The sequence below is a fragment of the Gallus gallus genome, chromosome 3, assembly GCF_016699485.2.
Source record: "Gallus gallus isolate bGalGal1 chromosome 3, bGalGal1.mat.broiler.GRCg7b, whole genome shotgun sequence".
Classification (NCBI taxonomy): domain Eukaryota; kingdom Metazoa; phylum Chordata; class Aves; order Galliformes; family Phasianidae; genus Gallus; species Gallus gallus.
Window position 1 is genome coordinate 66,168,693 of NC_052534.1, and position 20,435 is coordinate 66,189,127.

The 20,435-nt window shown below is 39.8% G+C and overlaps 1 protein-coding gene across 3 annotated transcripts in view; it reads left to right on the forward strand.

The window, feature by feature from the left end:
- The window catches only part of CDK19 (cyclin dependent kinase 19), a 117,623-nt gene extending 101,599 nt beyond the window's left edge, over nucleotides 1-16,024 (forward strand). For all 3 annotated transcript variants that reach the window (XM_040698316.2, XM_015284576.4, XM_040698317.2), the window contains exons 9-13: nucleotides 614-686; nucleotides 2,949-3,046; nucleotides 4,567-4,645; nucleotides 8,306-8,572; nucleotides 12,018-16,024. In XM_040698316.2, the coding sequence (XP_040554250.2) occupies nucleotides 614-686; nucleotides 2,949-3,046; nucleotides 4,567-4,645; nucleotides 8,306-8,572; nucleotides 12,018-12,149 (649 nt within the window). In that variant the 3' untranslated portion in view covers nucleotides 12,150-16,024. The remainder of the gene's footprint in view (nucleotides 1-613; nucleotides 687-2,948; nucleotides 3,047-4,566; nucleotides 4,646-8,305; nucleotides 8,573-12,017) is intronic.
- Nucleotides 16,025-20,435: the final 4,411 nt, after the last annotated feature.

The following is a 20,435-nucleotide window of genomic DNA, read 5'->3' on the forward strand; positions in this document are numbered from 1 at the left end:
GACAGTACAGTAGTGGTCAGAAGGCAATGCAATCAATAGGTTGTGATGTAGAGCATGTCTGGGATCTGAAAATTTCCTACTTCTGATGTTGCCAGTTGCTTTGCCTAAATTAATCAAATTAGTGGTGATGATAGATCAAAGGGTGTCAAGCGTAAAACAGTCTCTGCTATAATGCAGGGGACAAAGATTAGGGAGTTCAGGATTCTCTTTCTTTTGAGGGAGACAGAATGGTTAACTTCTCTGCTCAATTACAGCTGGAAACAATAGCCTAACTGTTATGAACTGCTGCACACCTTCTGTGTCAGAGTTGCTTTGGAAAACTAGAGTGCGAACTTCAGGTTGAGTTTCTCTGTCATATGCCAATGTCAACAGCTTATCCATACACTATAAAAAGTTGCACGTTCTATGGAAATAACGTGTACGCTGTTGATACTACTTCTGTCAGTGAAAAGCATACTTGGAGCGTCAACTGCTTGATAACTATGACGTGTGTTCTGATAGCAGTTCTTTCTACGGTTTACTTATTAAAGGCTGATGTTTTGTGATTAGTGGTACAGTTCCATATTCTTAATGCTCTGTTATTTCAGAAATGCCTTTGAACAATATTTTTCAGATATGCCAATAGTAGCCTCATAAAATACATGGAGAAACACAAAGTCAAGCCTGACAGCAAAGTCTTTCTTTTGGTAAGTCCAAATTGAAAATCACTGTGCTGGTAGGAGTGAAATGTATTTCTAATATTAATATCTGCATCTGTTCTTCTGAACACTGACAAAACAAAGCCATTTATCACTGACTTGCTATTTTTGAAATATGTTTTCTTTATATACGTTCATGCTGAGATTATGCTTAAACTGCTCATAATCAAGAGCTGAAGCTTTCATGTAATTTTGATCTGCAAGAAACTTGTAAACCCAGCCTTACACTTGTATCTACTATACAAATAGGATACTGAGTACTACGTATCCCTTGGTTCAACGTTGTTTCAGAGAGCTAAAGAGCGCTCAAGCTGAAGACTTGTGTGAGGTAGAGGGAGGACAAATGTAAAGTACAAGTACATTCCAAAACATCTTTTTTTGTGCATGTGTGAGTGAAGAAAAACATTCACAGAAGTCTGAGAATCCACGAAAATCAAAATTTCTTAAACTCAGCTTACTGGACACAAACTGAAATAATCTTGAGGAAAAGTCTAATTGGAACGACCACAGTTGTAACAATTAGCACCTGGATTTCTCTGCTTCTGACTAGAGGTGAAAACCACCAGAAAGCCTGCTTCTATGGAAGGAAATGTTAGATTTTAACACTAATTAATCGTGTGAACACCAAGTTGAGGGCGGGTGGGCCACTTTTCCAGAGGAAAATATTCACCAAATCTCTGAAGAGTACAAAACTAGCCGTAAGGTGGCAAAAATGTATCTTAAAAAAATGAACTTTTCATCATGGAGAATCAGGCAGGGTTATTACAAGATGACTAATAAAATAGGTAGTTGGTAACTTATGTATTCCTTATATAGTCATGAGGGTGAAAACTGAAATTTTCTGAGGTCTAAGGACTGTTTTCTAAACATCATGAAGAAGACTTAGTTCTCTTAGCTAGGGTAGTTCTCCCTTTTAATAATCGGGGCTGAACAGGTGTGGTTTAGTTGTTGATCGCAGAGATGGAAGTTGCTCTCAAATAGGTGAGCCTGCCAGAGCTCTGAATAAGAATGCACGGGTCGCAGACACCTATTTTGATACCTCTCATTACTGTACTGAGGAGGTACAGGTACCTAAATTACCACGACCATTCTATAGCAAAAAGGCTCAGTGCCTGCTTTTCTCTTGTGAAAGATCCTCAAAACAGCAGAGCTCGAAAGTAAAGTGTTCACTGGTCTTCCAAATCAAGAGATTAGAAATGCATCTGTGATGAGCTTTAAGGTGTATGTGTTCTGAAACACGCTCGCTGAAACTTCTTGTTCATATCAAAGGTAGTTATGTTATTTCTTGAGGTAAACTCCACCTTGCAAGATGGCTGACCTTTGAAGACATCTGCTTTGTAACCTTTGTTGGTCAAGACTTAGCATTACATTACATTACATTAATGCATACAGAATGTGTGGCACACACAGAATGGGTGAATGTGATACCAAATAGGCCAGTGCAGGATGGCAAGTGACCCTTACCAAAAAATAGGATATTGTGCCATGCTGCTTACTGACATTGAATGTTAATGTCTATGTGAAAGTTAGAATGTTTTCTCCCCAGGTAAGTGCATCTTTTCTTGCTGCCCTGGAAATAGTTACAAGTATTATATTTATAGCTATCATGTCAGGCCAGCCAGAGTCTTGTTGCTGAGAAGAATGAGACCCTGTAGTCCAATCTCACAGGCTTTCTATGTTGTATTAGCAGTTGCTATCCTGTAAGCAAAATGAATCCAAACTTGTTTTATTCACTTTCATATAAACAGTGGAAGCTACAGAAAACCAGACAAAGAAAACTGGCTCACAAGTAACATCATTGTTAGGCACAGTATCTCACTTAGAGTGATGTTGTGTATGGCACCACCTGGAATGAGGAAACTCATTAAATCATCTGGGTTGGAGGGGAATTATTAAGAGAGCAAGCAGATAACTTAAACATTCTGGATATCTTTAGATTTTCTGTTGTGGTACAATAGCCCTTTCTTTGACAGACAAAGGATACAATGTTTGGAGGCAGTGTTATGATGAGGGAAATATATGGTGCTTTATTTTTTTGCTGCAAGCTGCCCGTAAGTGTTTCTTATGTGAGAGACATTTGCAGCCATAGTGTTCTTGGGAACATGCATTCTAGTTCTTGGAAGCTTAGTTTAGCATGACATGATAGTTTAGTCTTGTCTGGACAAGCCACGGATAATTTAGCAGTTACACAAGTTGCAAGTTTGGAAAGTGATAGTTTGATAAACTTTTTGCTATTTTTACTGTTTACAGCTTCAGAAACTTCTTACTATGGACCCTACAAAGAGAATTACCTCAGAGCAGGCTTTGCAGGACCCTTACTTTCAAGAGGATCCTCTGCCCACATCAGAGTATGTATTCTCACTTCTCTGCTCTTCAAGTTGGCTTCCTGCTAAATGCTAATCCCTGATATGAGATGACAGCTCAAAAATTCACAGGTGTCTGCATGTGTCCACAAGAAAGTAGTAGCTACTGGCATGCTACCGTAGAAACTGTTAATGTAGACCTGAAGATTCTATATCTACTGATGCCAGGACTGACTGTGAGCATTAACCCCGTATTACACGGGTGTTGTAATTCTGAATGTGCTATCAAAGCCAGTATTATTGCAGTATTTAGGGAATTAATTGGCTCCCTGTTCTCTTCTGCCTTGCACAGCCTTACGGAGCTCTGCTCTCCATTACCTGGTTTCATTGTGCTTCCCCCTAGGTCTAGGGCAGTTCTCTGATCTACAGTCTGTTCCCATGCCCTTTTGTGCAGGGTCATAACAATATGAGGAGAGAAGAGACATCAATGACTACCACAAATCCCAGAGGTTTCTTGTTTGGAAAGCTTGAGAGTACGGACTTTATATATCTGTATATTTTACTATGAGGAAATGTTCAAATGATATATGCAGTTGCTAGTGACAGAACTTCGCCTTCCAATTTCTCTTCCCAGTTTTCAGAAGCATTATGATCTGTAGAATCTGAATGCAGGGAAACTTCTACCTTTGCTTTCACTGCTTCCTCAGCTAGCAGGCAACAAACACAGAAGGAAGGGAACAGTCACTGGAATGCAAATGAAGTCTAGCTGAGACTAATGGGTTTTTTTTCTTCCTCTTATTTTTTCTGTTTGGATAAACCAGAATACTACTGGATAAAGCACTGTTAAGAAACTTTACATAATAACACCATGTTAATTTTGTTTTATTTTAAATGCCTTCAGCAATTAGCACAGAAATCTAAGGAACTGGTAGTGGTCAGCATCTACCAATAATTTTCTGTGTAGTGTTTACCTTAGACTATCCTATGTGGAACTATAGCTCCTCATGAATGACAGTAAGACACTGTGATGAATTATCTGCCATAAACATGAAGGGATGTTCTACATCCTAGTAGCCACATAAATTTAGAAGCTGCCTTTTTTCTCTAAACAAGATCTGAGAGGCTAATTGAGCATAACTGTGTAGTCATGATTGGCAAATATATTTCAGAACCACTGGAAGTCAAGCAGGGACTCGCAAGACATTATTTCTCTTTGGATCAGGCTCTTTATTCAATGAGCCATGCATGCTTCAACCAGGTGTTGTGTAACATCTGGCTGCTACCACACTGTATGTTGCTATCTGGAGCAACAAGTGGTCGTTCTAGCATTCAAGCTTGTTCAGCCATACCATGATTTCTGAATGAGGGCCTCATGCCAACAACAAAGAGTTTTGCCATTACAATCAGCATCTCGCTGCTGTCTTGAGTGTTCTCAGCGCTACTCACTCATAGAAACAAGCCATGAAATTATAGAAATTAAATTGTATTATATACGTATCTTTAATATAGCATTAAATAAAAGTATGTCATATGTTCATATTTGTTGTGTCTCCGCTGTGTTCCAGTGTATTTGCTGGCTGTCAGATTCCATATCCCAAACGAGAATTCCTCAATGAAGATGAACCTGAAGAGAAAGGGGATAAGGTATAATTTTTTTTTCCATTCTTCTTTTTTCTCTTTTTTAAGTATGAAATAAGGAAGAGTTATGTTTCTTCCACATTAAAACTAGCAAATTAAGAGATTAAAGTATCAGATCACTTTGGGGTGTCTTGGGTGGTATCACCACCGGTTTCCCCTGACCTGCGGGCACTGAGCTAGTTGAGTTCTGTCAGCAGCTGCCCGCTTTCAGTCAGTGTCATTCCAGGAGAGCCTTGCCTACCTCATCCTGCATCACACAATGAAAATGTGTTGTGATCACAAGAAAATAATGGAATTTTCATTGTGTGACTGGCATGCATCCAGCCATTTGAAAGTTGTTGGTTGTCAGGGTCTCAAGTAAATAATGTCAGCCTTCTGGCATTGCATCAGAACCTTTAATCCATCTGCACACAGTTTCCTGATCATGTTTTAAGGGCCCTCAGACAAAAGAGTAATAAAGAGCACGAGCTATTCTGTAGTGACAATCTACTCTGAATACTCTCTTTCCCATAGCTCCTTAGACATGAATAAGAACATGTTTGCGTGTATAGTAAATTTTGGTGTGTTGGCAACATATCTAACTTGCTTTGTTCCTGTGGTTCGGCTGTGCTACGTGACAGAAGTGATTGTCCCATCTTGGTGTGAAGGCAGGACAGTATTGCTAGAGCGTATGAACCAGCTTGTTATTTTTGTCGTAAGTGCTCACTGAGGTGCCAGTTGTAACATAAAGGTAGCAAAATGTGAAGAAAACAGCCATAAAATGTAATTGTCTGAGGGCTTCATGAGAAGTACTATCACTGTTTTTGAGAAATCTTTTCATGACATATATCTTCTGTTTTCACATTTTCCTTGTAATGGGAGAAAGTAGCTGAGTTTAAGTGTGCCTACAATAATACATTTCAGACAGAAGGTTTTGTTTTCAGAACAGATATTGTAGATACTTCTGTACTGAGAACAGGTAGTCATGGCCTGATTTTTTTTTTTTTTTTTTTTTTTTTTTTGTCCAGATAGTTCTTCAAAGAGAGGAAACAGACCTAAGCAAAAATACAATGAAAGTCATGATTCTGATTTGATTGTATTGTAGTTACTGGCATTACTCTAACTCACAACTTTAAAAATAAGAACAAGCCTTATGAAGTGATTCTGGCTTTTGTGAAGTCAGTGTATTTAAAAGTAAATATCATTTTCATGGGAGGGCTGGGAGGAAAAAAACAATGGAATGTTTATATTCAAAACAGTCATTGTGTAAGTGATCTTTGAGAGTGCTGGGGGCAGTCACGTATTTATGTACGGTCCAAATAAAACTTCTTTCAGACCACGTAGGTAATGTAAGTTACGTGTTACTCATTGAATCTGTTCTCAGAGTGCAGAAAACGTGAAAGTAAAGAGTATTCTACAGACTGAGTCTGTACTGTGCTTTGTTTATGATGATGATGCAAGTGAAAAGTGGTTTTGTTTATTTTTTTATAGTGTATGGTTTGATTTGTTTTTAAAACCATAAATATTTGTGTACCTTGGAGACCTAGAGTTCTCTGTGTTTGTTTATTTGGAACGTGCATCTTACTTGAGTAACCTTTAACACAAACTTCCTTTTTTCAAAGTTGTTAATTGTTGGTCAGCAAAGCTGAAACAAGTGTTTGTAAAACAAAATGGAAACGTTCTGTTAGGCAAGTTCTCTTTGGTTTCTTTCTATGCAGGACCAGAATTTAATTTGTGTCTTAGTAATGAAACATGGTCATATGTTATTCACTTTAGAGAAGCTTTTTATTTAGGAATCACTGTGAACTAGACTGATCTGCAGGTATTTCTGCTGGTGTGAGCTGTTCCCGTGTGCTAAGGTGGTGCAGTTAGACTCCAGGCAGAACCTGTCAGAGTAGACTTCAGTCTCTACGAGGACACTAGAAGTAGTAGCTGCATGGAAGAGCAAGCTCAGACTAGTCAAGAACATTTTGTGTGAGCGTCCAAAGTGCCAGACATGAGACCTATTGCAAATGGTCGTCCTTAATTGTAAGAGTTCCTGCCATATCTCTTTATAATTTAAACAATTGCAGTTTTTCAGCTCTCCCAGTAGCAGCCACCTCACTCACCTCCCAGCATCCCTATGGAAATACACATCTCAGAATCTAGCACAGATATTGCCTTAGTCATTGGCGTTTGTTGGTATGTGAAGCTCAAAGCGTTATTATAAGATAAATTGCTTCTTAACACATTCTATGACAAGCCTGTTTCAAACTCTTATTTAAACTCTTACAGTTTACATCTCCCTAGAAACAGAGCCTGACTGAGGTGGCATTTGAGGATTACTAGTGGTAGGAAATATTACTGGTTTTGCTCAGTGTGAAATGGAAATACATGTTATCCAGAAGTCCTTGAAGAGTCAAAGCTTCTTTGAGATCCTAAATGAATATACCATTGCAAATTTGATCTGAATATATCTTGGGAAACTGTTGTAATGAGTGACGTAGATACAGATTTTCATGTCGTTTTTCTGAGATAACTAAAATGACTTGCCATGACTGAGAGCATCAACAGTTCAGTGCTTGTGGCAATTGGTTGTCATGATTTCTGATTAACTGTGATAACGTGAGGTTGTAATAAAGGCTGCCATACCAAAACTTTGACAATTACGTAAGCAGATATCACAGGGAAAAAAGACTGTCCTGAAATATTCCACACTCCCATGCAGTGCATTATGATTGTCTAGGGGGTGTGACTTAACTGTAGGGATTTTTAATTCAAGACATGAAAATTGCAGAGCTTTCTATGATGATCAAGATGCATCCCTGCCATTAGGAGCAAAGTTGCTTTTCTTTGCAGTTCTCTTATTTGCTTCCCCTCTTGGAGGAGTCTTCTGTAGTGCTCAAAAACAAACACAGACGGTCTTTCCTTGTGAGTGTCTAACCCTGGAGGGAAGAGTTGCAATTTTGCTACTTTTCTAACCTCCCTAGGCCTTAATAATCTTTCCAGTCCATAGCTTCTGAAACCAGAAGAGTTGCATCTTTTACTCTTTTGCTCCTGTGTTCTCCTTAATTTTTTTTTTCTGCTTTTGGTTCTGGGGCAGAATTTCCTTGCAACTGGAAGAAATGATGTAATGTTTCTGTTCTTGGTTTGCTTACCTTTCTGATGGTAACACTGCCAGCCTCCTTTGGATTATTGCAGTGCATCATCTACGGAAGTTGGAAAAGTGGTTTTGGTTCTAAGTGAATGGGGCTGTTGAAGCACTTAGGAAAATGTACTGTGGTTCACCACATCTGCCACTGAGAACCAGTGAAATTTGGGGCGCTTTGATTCTGCTCATTAAGTGTTTATAAATAGCTCCTTCCATCTTGCTCCCTTTTACGCTGGCCTAAGTGCTTGCCTAGCTGCAGCAATCACTGGGCTGTCATGCCAGCTTTAGCCTGTCCTGCTTTGTTAAAAAACAACAACAAAAAGCAACACAAAACCACAACAGAAAGAAGTGAACCACAAGTGAGATACCCCAATTTGAGGCACGCAGGAGCACACAGGGAGCGCACTGTATGCATTACATGGCCTTGCCGTGCTTTCCTGACGAGCATGTGGGCCTGCTGCCCTTCCAACAGCACAGTGGGACCAGGCTTAGTGACTGCTCCAGGATCACAAACAAGTACGGAGCAAATGACGGTGTCGTGTCGCTTCTTCCCTCAGAATCAGCAGCAGCAGAACCAACATCAGCAGCAAACAGCACCTCAGCAGCAGCCGCAGGCCGCGCCGCAGCAACCGCAGCAGCAGCAGCAGAACAGCACCCAAACCAACGGGACGGCCGGGGGCACGGGTGCGGGCGGAGGGGGCGCGGGTGGAGGACTCCAGCACAGCCAGGACTCCAGCCTCAACCAGGTGCCTCCAAACAAGAAACCACGCATAGGGCCTTCAGGCGCTAACTCAGGCGGGCCTGTCATGCCTTCAGATTATCAGGTACCTCTTGAATTTTGGCTGCTTCTGATTGTGTGGAGGCAAAATGTCGTTTTTCTCTGTTCCTCACTGCAATAAAAAAAAATCGCGTTTTAATGAATTTTCCTTGTAACCTTAGAACGTGTGCTCTGATACATTAGATAAAAATGCAGGTTTCAAACCTATTAGGGCAGTAAAAAGGTTTTGTGCGGTGGTTAGTAATTTCCAATACAAAACGAGTTATATCTGCTGCACCCTGTAAAGTGTTGAGGACTCAGCCACCCCAGGAAAGCATGTAAGTATGTGGAGAGCTTTATTTGAGAATAATCTGAGCAAAGCCACTGCAACTATTCCATGAATGTAAATGCTGCATCGTATCACATTCAAAATACTTGGCTCTTGGCAAGGTTAAAATCTGTGTGAGAGGCAGATCCTGGGAAGCAAATCAAAATTAGAGCCAGGCTTTTCCCTTTGGTTTCTGCTTTGTTTTACCTCATATCATCACACATATGGAACAATTCTGTAGTTTGTTCCAATATCTTACTAAATTAAATTAAATTAATCTGAAGTTAAAGAGAAAATGCATGTTAGCACAAGTTTTGGTTCATCAGTATGAATCATGCTGAAGCAGGGCATGAGCATGCGTGATTTCTGTTGTGGCCAGAGTTGAACAGATTTCATGTTTTTCACTTCAGTAGCATTCATACGTAAGAGTCAAAGGCAGATAAGAGGAAGGTAGCTAGTAAAGGTATGTTTTAAAAGCATGTTAGGGATTCTGTTTGCTACTAACCTTCAGGAGTATACCACCATTAAGAAACACGTTCAGGCTATTTTAAACATAAATTAAACAGCTTTAAAACAAAACAAAGCAGCTCTGGAATTGCTTTGGCTTCTCCACCCATACCTCCTCAGCACACAATTTCTCAGTGCCAAACATTTTTCTCCTATTTCTGTTTTACTCCTTTAAATGATCACACAGGTACTGAGGGCAATGTAAGGGTAAAGACAACAAGGTTTCCTGTTTGAAAAGTTCCAGGCAGGCTTGAAGTCTGGACAGATCACTACAGCTGTCTGACTACATAGTATTTATGGCTGGCCTGCTTTGATCTGTATTTTGAGAGCTGATATGCTGCATTTGATGATGTCCATTACAGAATCCTTACACAGCTCTCCAAACTGTTGGCAAGATTCCACCTTACAAGTTTTTAGCAGTCTAAATCTGATTTTTTCTTTGAGATGGTTAAATTCATTTTTTACCTCCCATGACCCTTTCCTTCTAGAATGTAACAGCACAGGCAGCAAAATAATAATCTGTATGCCCCCTTTACATCACTTGCTAAACTGTCTGATCTGATTATCCATTTTTAAATTTGTATTTGGCTGTCTGCCCTTAAGTTCTAGCTGACAGTCTTCTGTTCCAGAAAAGAATGTCTGCAATTTGTCCAAGTCTGACTTGGTTCTTAAAAATAATAATAATAATAATAATAAATAAAAGAATAAAAATAAGCACGAGCAAGTTAATGTGTTCCTGTAGTCCTATGCATCAATTTTACTCCATTATATTCTAACTCAGAAGTAGGAGGAAGTATTGCTTTGGTTTGAGTTTCATTTAGCTGGTTATCTAATGTCTCAGTTGAATTTTTTTTTTTGTGATTTGTCAACACCAGTATGTGTTACTTTTACAAATGACAATGGGAATTCTCTCTTGAATTTTACTGACCACTGCTTATGTGACCTCAGGTTTTTTGCTTAACGTGGTAAGGTGATGTTTTTCATCCAGAACTGGTTCCTATAAGATCACAGTATTTATCATAATTCTTTTTTTTTTCCTGTTAAAAGTTGCAAAATTTTGTGGGAAATTGTATGTTTCAGACACTTTGTAAACATTCTAATTACACAGGCCAAGCACAGCCTGGTTATTGATGTATACACCACTGGGAGGTAACTCTTTTCAAGCTAGTGTGCTGCACTGTCCTCTCCCCCAACTGACCCTTGCAAACAAGTGAAGTTGATACTGATTCTATTGATGTTATATTGAGATACAGTAGTCTGGAAGATTGGACAGTTATCTTTCTCTAATATCACTGTCCTTCACCTTGAAATCAACCTTCAATTTCCAATCTTTAAACAGAGCATGGAAAAAATAATGCAATATTTTTAGGTTTTAGTATGTTTTCAAGTTTATGTTATTATTATTAAACTATAATAATAATATTTTATTATTATTATTATTATTATTATTATTGTTATTATTATTATTATTATTATTATTATTATTATTACTATATAATTAAAATTATTATTATTATTATTAAAGATATAAAGTTATATACAGGAAGAGAAAGGGCAGAAATGTTTTGACAGTGCCTGAACTTTAGGTTCTTGCTCTTCTTCATCCATCTGAAGAGCTGTCAAGACCTTTTCACAGCACTCCTAGTTGGGATCTGATGGTTAGATGAGACCACTGACTTGTCTCTTACCTGCACCGAGCAGATGGTTGGTCTGTGGAGAATGTTGTATTCTTAAAGACCCACTTTATCTGTGGGCTTTCCTTTCATAACTCAAATTTTCCAGATGTTTTCCATAACTCCTGATCTTGATATTTAATCAGAATGTAGGATTTTAATACTACTTCTGGATGATCATTGTTTGACACAGTCTTTCTGATGACTCTAAGGCATGGATGGGTAGAACCAAGCCCTAGACAGTGAACAGAAATCTTTATTGAAAGATGCCTGAGCCTGCACTTAACTTGACTGAAAACAAATGACTTGCTGACTGTAAATAGATGTGTTGTTTTGTTTTGTAGACTATTGTTTCTTGTGGATTGGATTGTAGGGCTTACCTTTCTAGAGAGTCTCCTGTCCATTAAGCAGTACCTTTCGCACTAAGTGATTTTGCAACTTGTTAGTAATTCTTGACAGGGAATAGTATGATAATAAACATGCAAATTAAACGTTCTGGAGGTCACAAATGATCCATGAATTTGGGTTGATGAAATTGAGGTTCTCTCAGCTAACATCTCAAACGATGCAGGAAAAAGACATTTAGCACATACATATAAATTTGAACACACACATGCCCATCACTAAGCAGCTGTTTTCTCTTCCAGTAGTTAAGGCAACAGGTTAAAAGACTCACCTAAAATGATAATATTTTATATTATCATTTTCCTGGACAAATGTCCTGTCTCACTGGACATGTTCTCTGTGTATTTGTACTTCAAATAATTGATGTGTACGTGCTGTACTTTTAAATGTCTGCCAATGACATGGTGTATTTTCTGGGCTGCGCTAAGGCAAATTACAGATCAGATTGATTACCTGTTTATGGGACTTAAAACAGTAACACCGTTCAGTTAGTTTCTCCAACAGCCAGATTTTAATGAGCTTCAGAGAGGTTGAAAGTTTCCTGTGCTGCACAGTCCTAACAGGCTGTTTTTCATTTTCCCATTCTCTTTTTTCTCCAGCACTCCAGCTCACGCCTGAGTTACCAAAGCAACATTCAGGGATCTTCTCAGTCCCAGAGTACAATGGGCTATTCCACATCATCTCAGCAGAGCTCTCAGTATCATCAATCTCACCAGTCTCACAGGTACTGAGAGGCTTAACAGACTGCACTGAAAAAGGAATGGATTAAAAGCCAGAAGACTCCAGCAATATGAAGTTCGTGTTGATGAGAAGAACCAAAAATACAAACTATGATGCAGAACTAAAATTCACAATTGCAAAAGGAAAACTTTACTTACTGAAGACCTTTTTTCCTGCCCCTTTATTGCCATAAAGGAGATTCTCGTGAAGTTTTCCTTCCTCCCTGCCCTTGCATGTGCTCCATTGTGGTTACTCTAATGAACCCTTCTGATCTGAACCCAGCACTTAACTTCTTTAACCTTTGGAATTTTGAAGGATTCCTGGTGCACCTTCCTTTATGCTGTAGTGATTGCCATAAATCTGTCTTTTCAATCTCTTTGTTGGGATTTTAAAGTTTTAAAATCTTGAACTCCCAGGCTTTCAAGCTTGTATATAGTTAGTTTTATACTAGGCAAACCAGTTTAGCTATACAGGTATATTGCACCTTTTTAAAGCACTATGTTATTTTCACAGGATATTACTGTTTTGCTCATGGATGTCAAGAACAGCAAAATTTTACTGTTCCAGAGTATTTTACTATTCTGTTTTTATTAGTCTAGTTTTCAGGCGAGGTCTTAAAAAGAAAAAGAAAAGAAAAAGAAAAAAAGAAAAAGGAAAAAAGAAAAAAAATGACCCAAGTCTCTGCAGCAGCAAATACGCTTCATGCTACTGGACTGAACTCCAGACAGAAGATTGCTGATATTATTTAACTCATTCACATTGAATTCTTGAAATCACAGTGATCGTGCTCTAACTAGTTTTAAATTAAGTGTTGTCTTAAATGAAACCATGGCTGTCACACAAACAGGAGATGCTTTCAGGATTTGTTGGAACAGAAAAATGGAATGTCTTCCCAGGCTGGACACCAAAATAGTCAAGAAAACGTATTTACTGCCCTCAAGTTTCAGGAGGAATGTGGATGATGGCTTGTTTTTCTGTTAAGCAGCTGATTAATGTATGTGAGAGTTCTATAAGCGTAGCTTCTCTTTCACATTCCTGAGTATGACAGAAATCCTAAGACTTATAAAAACAAATACATTTAGTCAATTTATGTTAGATTGATAATTAAGAGAAATTATTGTGCAGTTTGAGAAGCATGTTGGAAATTCTTCCTTTTTCATGTTTGAGATGCATATTCTACGTCCCTCACATTGCTGTGATTAACCCAGATTAGTTACACCAGATGCGCTTGATTGCACTGAAATGTTTCTTTTTCCCTAGAGCAAACATGTTTTGATTGTGCCTAAGGACTGTAAGTGGATGGGTAGCTGGCAGAAAATCCCCAGTAAATAAGCAGCTTTCAGAAGCATGATCAGAGAATCATTGTCCAACTTCAGCAACCGCAGTTATTTGGAGAGATGCAATGTGTAATTTGGGACAGCTTCGTTTTTCCTTCAGCCATCAGAAATAAGGCGGTCTTGTTGCAGAAAACCTGGAAAAACCATTAATGCCATTAGAAAGCTGCCAGCAATGTAACATCAGCGAGCTTCTAAAGTCGGTATCCAGAGAAGAGGTGTAGTCAGAAGAGATTATATGTGAATAGTCGATGTTACAACCACTTGTACTGTGTTCTCTTCTGTAAATATTGCAGTACGTACCTGCACGCATTCACATTGAAGTTGTGCTCATACCTAGGAAGACATGTGGATCTGTTTGCTCTGAGGAGAATGATTTTTAGCACAGCTAGACAGGAACTTGATTTTATTGGGTTATTAAAGTTGACCCAGTCAACTTTATTGTCCCCTTCCCTCTCAAAAATGTGTTGTTTTCATGCCTTTAGTGAGCAGTTGGCTTGTTTGGCCATGTCCGTCATCATGTGGCTTTGACATTTGAGAGGACCGATGTCAATTATTTTATTTCAGTGAACCTGGGGTTCCATTCTTTCCCTAAGAGAAACATGCCACCTCTTACTGATGTTAGCATGAAGGACCTTGAGCTAACGGATATTTGGCCAATGCTGTAAAGTATCCTTTTTTAATATATATTTGTGACTTGAATTACACATTTCTGGAAATTAACCCGTGGAAAGGTAATTGTTGTCTCCTCCCATTTTCAGCCTTCATATCCTTTTCTCTCTTCCATTACAATCACCACCCAATGTTTCTTTCCTCTGCTGTGACCTGTAGTTGATTCCACAGTAGCAGGGAGGTGTGTTTTGTTTCTGTAGGGTTACGCTGGGCTCTTGTGCCAGCAAGGCAAAATCGTGGTGTAGATTAAACCGTGTAGAGTGTGAAACTTCACAGCAGTGTTAGGTCCTTCAGTTGAGTGTGCTTCCAGCTTCTAGAGCAGCTGCCATGCCCTTTGCCCAAACTGATCTGGTATCTGTGTTTGCTGGCCCGGGCAGGTGGGCCATGTCCCAGTCCCCTCCAGTTTTTGTGCAGAAGCAAAGAGCTGAGCTGACCTCTTCCATCACCTTCAAAGTAACAACAAAATGGAGAGTGAGTACAAGCACAGGTGTCTGCTGGAAAATGCGCACTGTGAATGCTCTGCTGGTTTCTTTGTCTTCTGTTTGGGAACTAATTTGCCTTTTCTTGTGAGCTTGCAGTGCATTTTTGGGGTGGCTGGCAGTCATAGTGAAAGAAGCCTTGCTTTTCAGGGGTAATTTCTTGAGGTTTGAAGAAATGAACTGTGTAGTGTGTCATGGGAAGCCAGGACCATGTTATTTTTCTATTCATTTTTGCCCGTGCAGTTTGGTTAGTACTTCCCAGCTTTGTCTTTGCCCATAAGCTGTCTTCCCTCACCAAAGTGTTGCATGTCGGTACCTAGGGAGGCGAGGGACGCCAGCTGAGATGTTGGCTCCTTCCTGTGTGCGCGGCGGCAGATTGGGCCGCTGAACACAGCTTTTCCCACTGGGGCTCAGAGGCAACAGCTGTGTTGGGAATGGGATAGCAGCCTGGTACACATGGGTGAAGTTCACGTAGCACAGACTGCACAATGAAGGAGAGACGTAGGGAGTGCTGAGAGTCCTGCACTGTATCTGTGACACTGTATCTGGGGAGGGGGAGGGAAGAGCGTCCCTAGCGGGAGGGATGGCGGGAAGCTCGGAGTGTTCAAATTGTATAATATTTTATATAAACATAATAAGCTTAGTTCCTCTTCATAACCTTCAGGAATGGTACTTTAACACCATTAAGCAAAGAATTGTTTTAGGGTTAAATAAATGTATTGTACATAAGGCCATACGTAATCTTCTAAAAAATGTCGCCGGACAGGAGCGATGTGTATTACTATATGAAAGTCCTTAATGCACTGTTATCTCCTAAATATTTAGTAGTAAATTAATACTATTTAATTTTTTTAAAAATTTGTCTTGTGTAGACACTAAAAAGTATTACACAAAATGTGGACAGAACGTGTCCTTTTTAACAGCAATTTAAAGAACTTTTTATATACGTAAGGTAGTATACTTTTCCAATTGTTCTAGTTGTATTTTCCCATGTTTACTATTTGTGGAAGTGTGCCTGTCTCTACTCGGTTACCTTTTCCTAACAATTTCATGCACGCATCTCTCATTTCTGTAGCTTTCATTAGCAATGATTGCGTATGCGCCCCGTGCTGCCACTAAGCTTTGCCGCTTCCGAGCTGTGGTGGCCACGTTCAGCAGCGCCCATGCCGATGGGCTGGCAAAACCACACAGTGAAATACTTTTCTCATTCTAGAGTTAAGAGTTTACTGCTTTTAAGTTGTCCCGATGTCACTCTTGAAATGACTGTTAAAACTAAACTATGAGTCCCTTGCATTTATTTTATATTCTTGGTTGTAATGAAATGAAATTGACTTTGCTTCAGTGTGAATTTTTTAAATAAAATAATATACATTTGTAATAATAATAAAAAGTTGAAATCAAGTAAGCGTGCTGAAAAGTTTTTGTAAACATTGGCTTTGGACTACAAACAGGGAAAATAGAGCCCACAAAATTGCAGCTGTAATTATGTTCAGGATGTTTATGATAGTGTACACCACAAAAAACAAAGCTTGCAAAACCTCAGAGTTGAAATTATAGCTTTTAAAATGTCCATGGGTATGTGGCTATCAAAATAGAATAAAGCCTTCTGGAAAACAGAATAGATGGAATGGTTCTCTTAAGTTTTGTCCTCTGTTGAAAAGTATTCTATTCTGCCACTGATGGCACTTGTTGAGATTCATTGTTGTTAGTGAGACAATCCTACAGATCTGTTTTCTGGGAATTAAACAAAAAGTAAGGAAGAATGAAAAGAAAAGCTATTTTACCGCATCCTGAAGCTAAATGTCTTCTTATTTCTTCCTCCCACTGGACCTTGGGGGATTTCAAGTATTTCAGTCGACAACATGAAGAGAGCAAGCTGGAGCACATTGGTATTTCTCAAAGTGGCTTTCTGTTTGCTTTGCTAATCTGTGTATTTCCATTCCATCTAATTGTTGTTTCACGGACAGTTAACTTGTTCCCAACCCCCCCCCCCCCCCCCTATTTTCTCCATAACAGTTATATGACTAAGAATGGTTGGGGTATCCTTGCTCTACAGACGATGCTAAGAAAGAGACTTCAGTTCCCTATGTGTCTTTCAGATGAAAGTAAGATTAGGATTAGCCTTTCACACAAGGAAAATACTAGCAGAGGAATTCTGCATGATTTGTACTTAATATTTCCATGGACTGTTTCTGTACTTCTATTGACTTTCACCTAGAAAGGTATAAATGCATTTTACAGAATTAAGGCTATCACCAATCATGGCCATACTTATATAGTGCAGGATTCTGAGAAGGCTTCCTATGTAATGCTAAATGATCAGCTGAACAGCAAATGTCATTAACTGTAATTGCATCTGCAACTTGGGTACAATACTGCTCTCAAGTCTGTTTCATGCCCAAAATAAAATGCATCCACCTCGGACACCTTGTGGATGAACGGATGTTACTTCAGCCTCAGCACAACTGGGCATCGCCAGCTTTATACCCCTCAGAGTTTGCTTCCTAATTCTGCATTCCTGTCTATTTTTCAGTTAATGCTTAGTCAATAGCGTCACAGAATGACAGACTGATAGAGGTTGGCTGGGACCTCTGTATCCATCTGCTCCAACCCTGCTCCAGCAGGGACACCTCCAGCAGGGTGCCCAGGCCCACATCCAAGCAGTTTCTGAAAATCTCTAAGAAGGAGACTGCAGCCTCTGGGCAGCCTGTGCCAGTGCTCTACCACCTACACTGCACAGCAGTGCTGTCTGGTGCTCAGACAGAACCTCTTGTGTTCCAGTTTCACCGCCCCTTGCCCTCGCACTGGGTACTGCTGAAAAGAGCCTGGTTCCATCTTCTTTGCACCCTCCCTTCAGGTATTTGTATACATTGATGAGATTCCCCTCAGCCTCTGCTTCTCCAGGCTGAGCAGGCCCAGCTCTCTCAGCCTCTCCACACAGCAGAGGTGTCCCAGTTCCTTCAGCATCTCGGTGGCCTTCAGTGTGGGTGTCCTTACAGCCTCGCGTGTTGGCTCTGTCCCAGTCTACATTCTGCAGCACCCCTGACTGGTTTTCTTGCCTGGTCATGCAATCTAGAGTCTAATTCAGGCTCACATTGATCTGAATTAGTGTCATCTCTTTTTCTGTCCCTGCCAGCTAGACAAATTACATTTCACCGCCTCTTGGGAAGTTGTGCAGTCTACTGTTCATTAGGCTCTTGCTTTGACTTGTTGCTTCCTGCTCTGCATTAGCGCTCTGGCTTTGTCTTCTTTGTTCCATTGGATGTAAAACTTCTCTCTTTACTTTCACATCACTGCCAAAGCCTGATGTGAGCCCACGCCCAACCCTCTTACTCAATTGAAGTTATCTCCTGGTCTGATCATACCATCAGATCAACCTCTATGACCCTCATTCTAGATTTCCAAATAAGCATTTTTATGCTGCTTCCAGTTGCCCCTTGTTCCTGTTGCCTAAATTTCTGCAGAATTCCCTCCTAGGTATCTTCTGCATCTCTTGCTGAAACGCTTTTAATTTCATACCTATGGAAGTCTAATACTTAAAGCGATGGGTATGCTCTGAGTCGTACCTATTGTGTTAATGGATACAATCGCAGTGTATACAGTGTCATCCATCCATTCCAATAGCCAACAAATTACAACGTTAATTACCTGCCATGTTTTTTAGCAGGTAGGTACTGTTCTTTTACATTGCAGAGAGCTTCACACCCTTAAGATTGATTTATTTTGTTATTGTTATAGGAACAAAGAAAAAATATTACTGTGTGGTGACTGCAATTATTTTTTCATTTGCAAAGTAAATACTTATTAGGACAATGGCTGTTCCAGCTGGATTAAAACCAGCAACAAAGTTCTGAAAGATATGTGTGTGGCTCTGGCTGAGCTGCTGAAATCGCTGTGTGAGTCCCGCAGTGTTTATGTAACAGATATTCAGGATAACCAGAGTAGGGTTTTTTTTTAATGTATAATCATTACTATTTGAAGTCTGAAAGCAATACCAACCTACCTAAGAATTTCTATTTGATATGCTTGACTTGAACTACTGGAGATAAGTTTCTCCAGCTTCGTACGCAGATGTACTGCTAAGTGTATTTCTGGTCTGTAACTGGCCATTTCTGTGGTTGTTTTGCAGTGTTCTTTGAAGTATCGTGAAGGAGACAGAGAACTTTGGGAGTGTGTCAGCTACGTATGCATGTTGCATACAGTGAATGTACAGCTGAAGGAAGGAGTGACTGAAGGAACTGGGGCTGTTTAGTCAGGGGAAAAGGAGGCTGAGGGAGACCTTATTGCTCTCTTCCAATATCTGAAAGGTGCTTATAGCGAGAGTGGGGTTGGTCTCTTCTCACTGGTGACAGGTGACAGGACGAGGGGAAATGGCCTCAAGTTGCACCAGGGTAAGTTTAGGTTGGATATCGGGAAATTCTTCCTTACAGAAAGGGTTGTTAAGCACTGCAATAGGCTCCCCAGGGAGGTGGTTGAGTCACCATCCCTGGATGTGTTTAAAAACTGTTTGGATATGGTGCTCAGGGACATGATTTAGTGGGGGGCTGTTAGAGTTTGGGTAGTATGGTCAGGTCGTGGTTGGAACTGATGATCTTTAAGGTCTTTTCCAACCTGAGTGATTCTATTCTGCGATACAGCCCTTTAGCTATATTGTGTCTTGCTGCTGTGTACTAAGAAGTTACATGAAACCTCCAGCTTTGTCCCAGTTCAGTTTCAGAATGGAATTTTGTCCTGCTTATTCCAGCAGTGCAAGTTACTAAAAAATATAAGTTAGTAAATGAGAATCTGCATCACTTTTAAAATACAATTTTTCAGAATAGGGAACAAAGAAATCAGATCTTTGTTGCTGACTCCTGGACGTGGTATGGTAACCAGCAGTAATCCATTCTATGCGTTCTTCATCTCACAAGGCTGTGAGATGTGTCATACATAATGAAAATCTCAACACATGAAGCACTGAAGAGAGGAATTCTTCATAGCTATTCTCAGCAGGTGAAATTTTAATTGTAGACTAGGTCCTGCTAAGTGATGCAGGGATTGGAAGTCATTTCAAAGGCATTGCATTAGTTGGCATTGGTCAGATTACCTACATCCACCAGTAGGAATTTATTGGTGCGTTAGAGAGCAAAGGAGCAGCAGAATTGTAGCTGTTTGGTCTTCTAATGAAGAGATAATGCTATTAAGTTTAGGTGGCAGAAGTTCTTCAGAACACAATGAACTTTTAAATAAATATATTTTAAAATGTGTTGTTTTTTTAAAAGCATTTACATTCTTCAAAATGCTTTTCCTGTTATCTGTGTAGTGCGGCTCTGGACTGATGACCTCTCACCCTGAGTGCTTGACCTGCTCAGGGGAGCTCTGTTCAGAGCCTCATGGATCATTTACACAAGTGGACACCGAAACTAACCTGTAAGTTTTCATGTTTGATAGATAGGGCTACGAGGTGACTGGAGGTCATCAGATCATGTTGTTATTGCTGGGCTGTACAGCACAAAAACATCTGGTTTTGGTCTTGCCATTGTCTAATATGATGCAGAATGAGTCGCCTGTGAAATCGTAATTACAATTTTCTGTTTTCAACCTCCTTTAATTGTACAAATTGTTCCTGCAGTGGTACAGAAGAAAGAAGGATAGTTTCCAGTGTTTTGATTTTGGCAGCAAAACTCAGAACGCTAGCAGAAGAGAAACCAAGAGACTGGGGCTTCTCCTTGCTGGTGCCCTCTTGTTGCAGAGATCCAGGCAGGCAGCACTATTTTATGGCGCTGTGCAACAACTGCAGTTCTTTGAAAACATTTGAGTTTCAAAGAGAAAG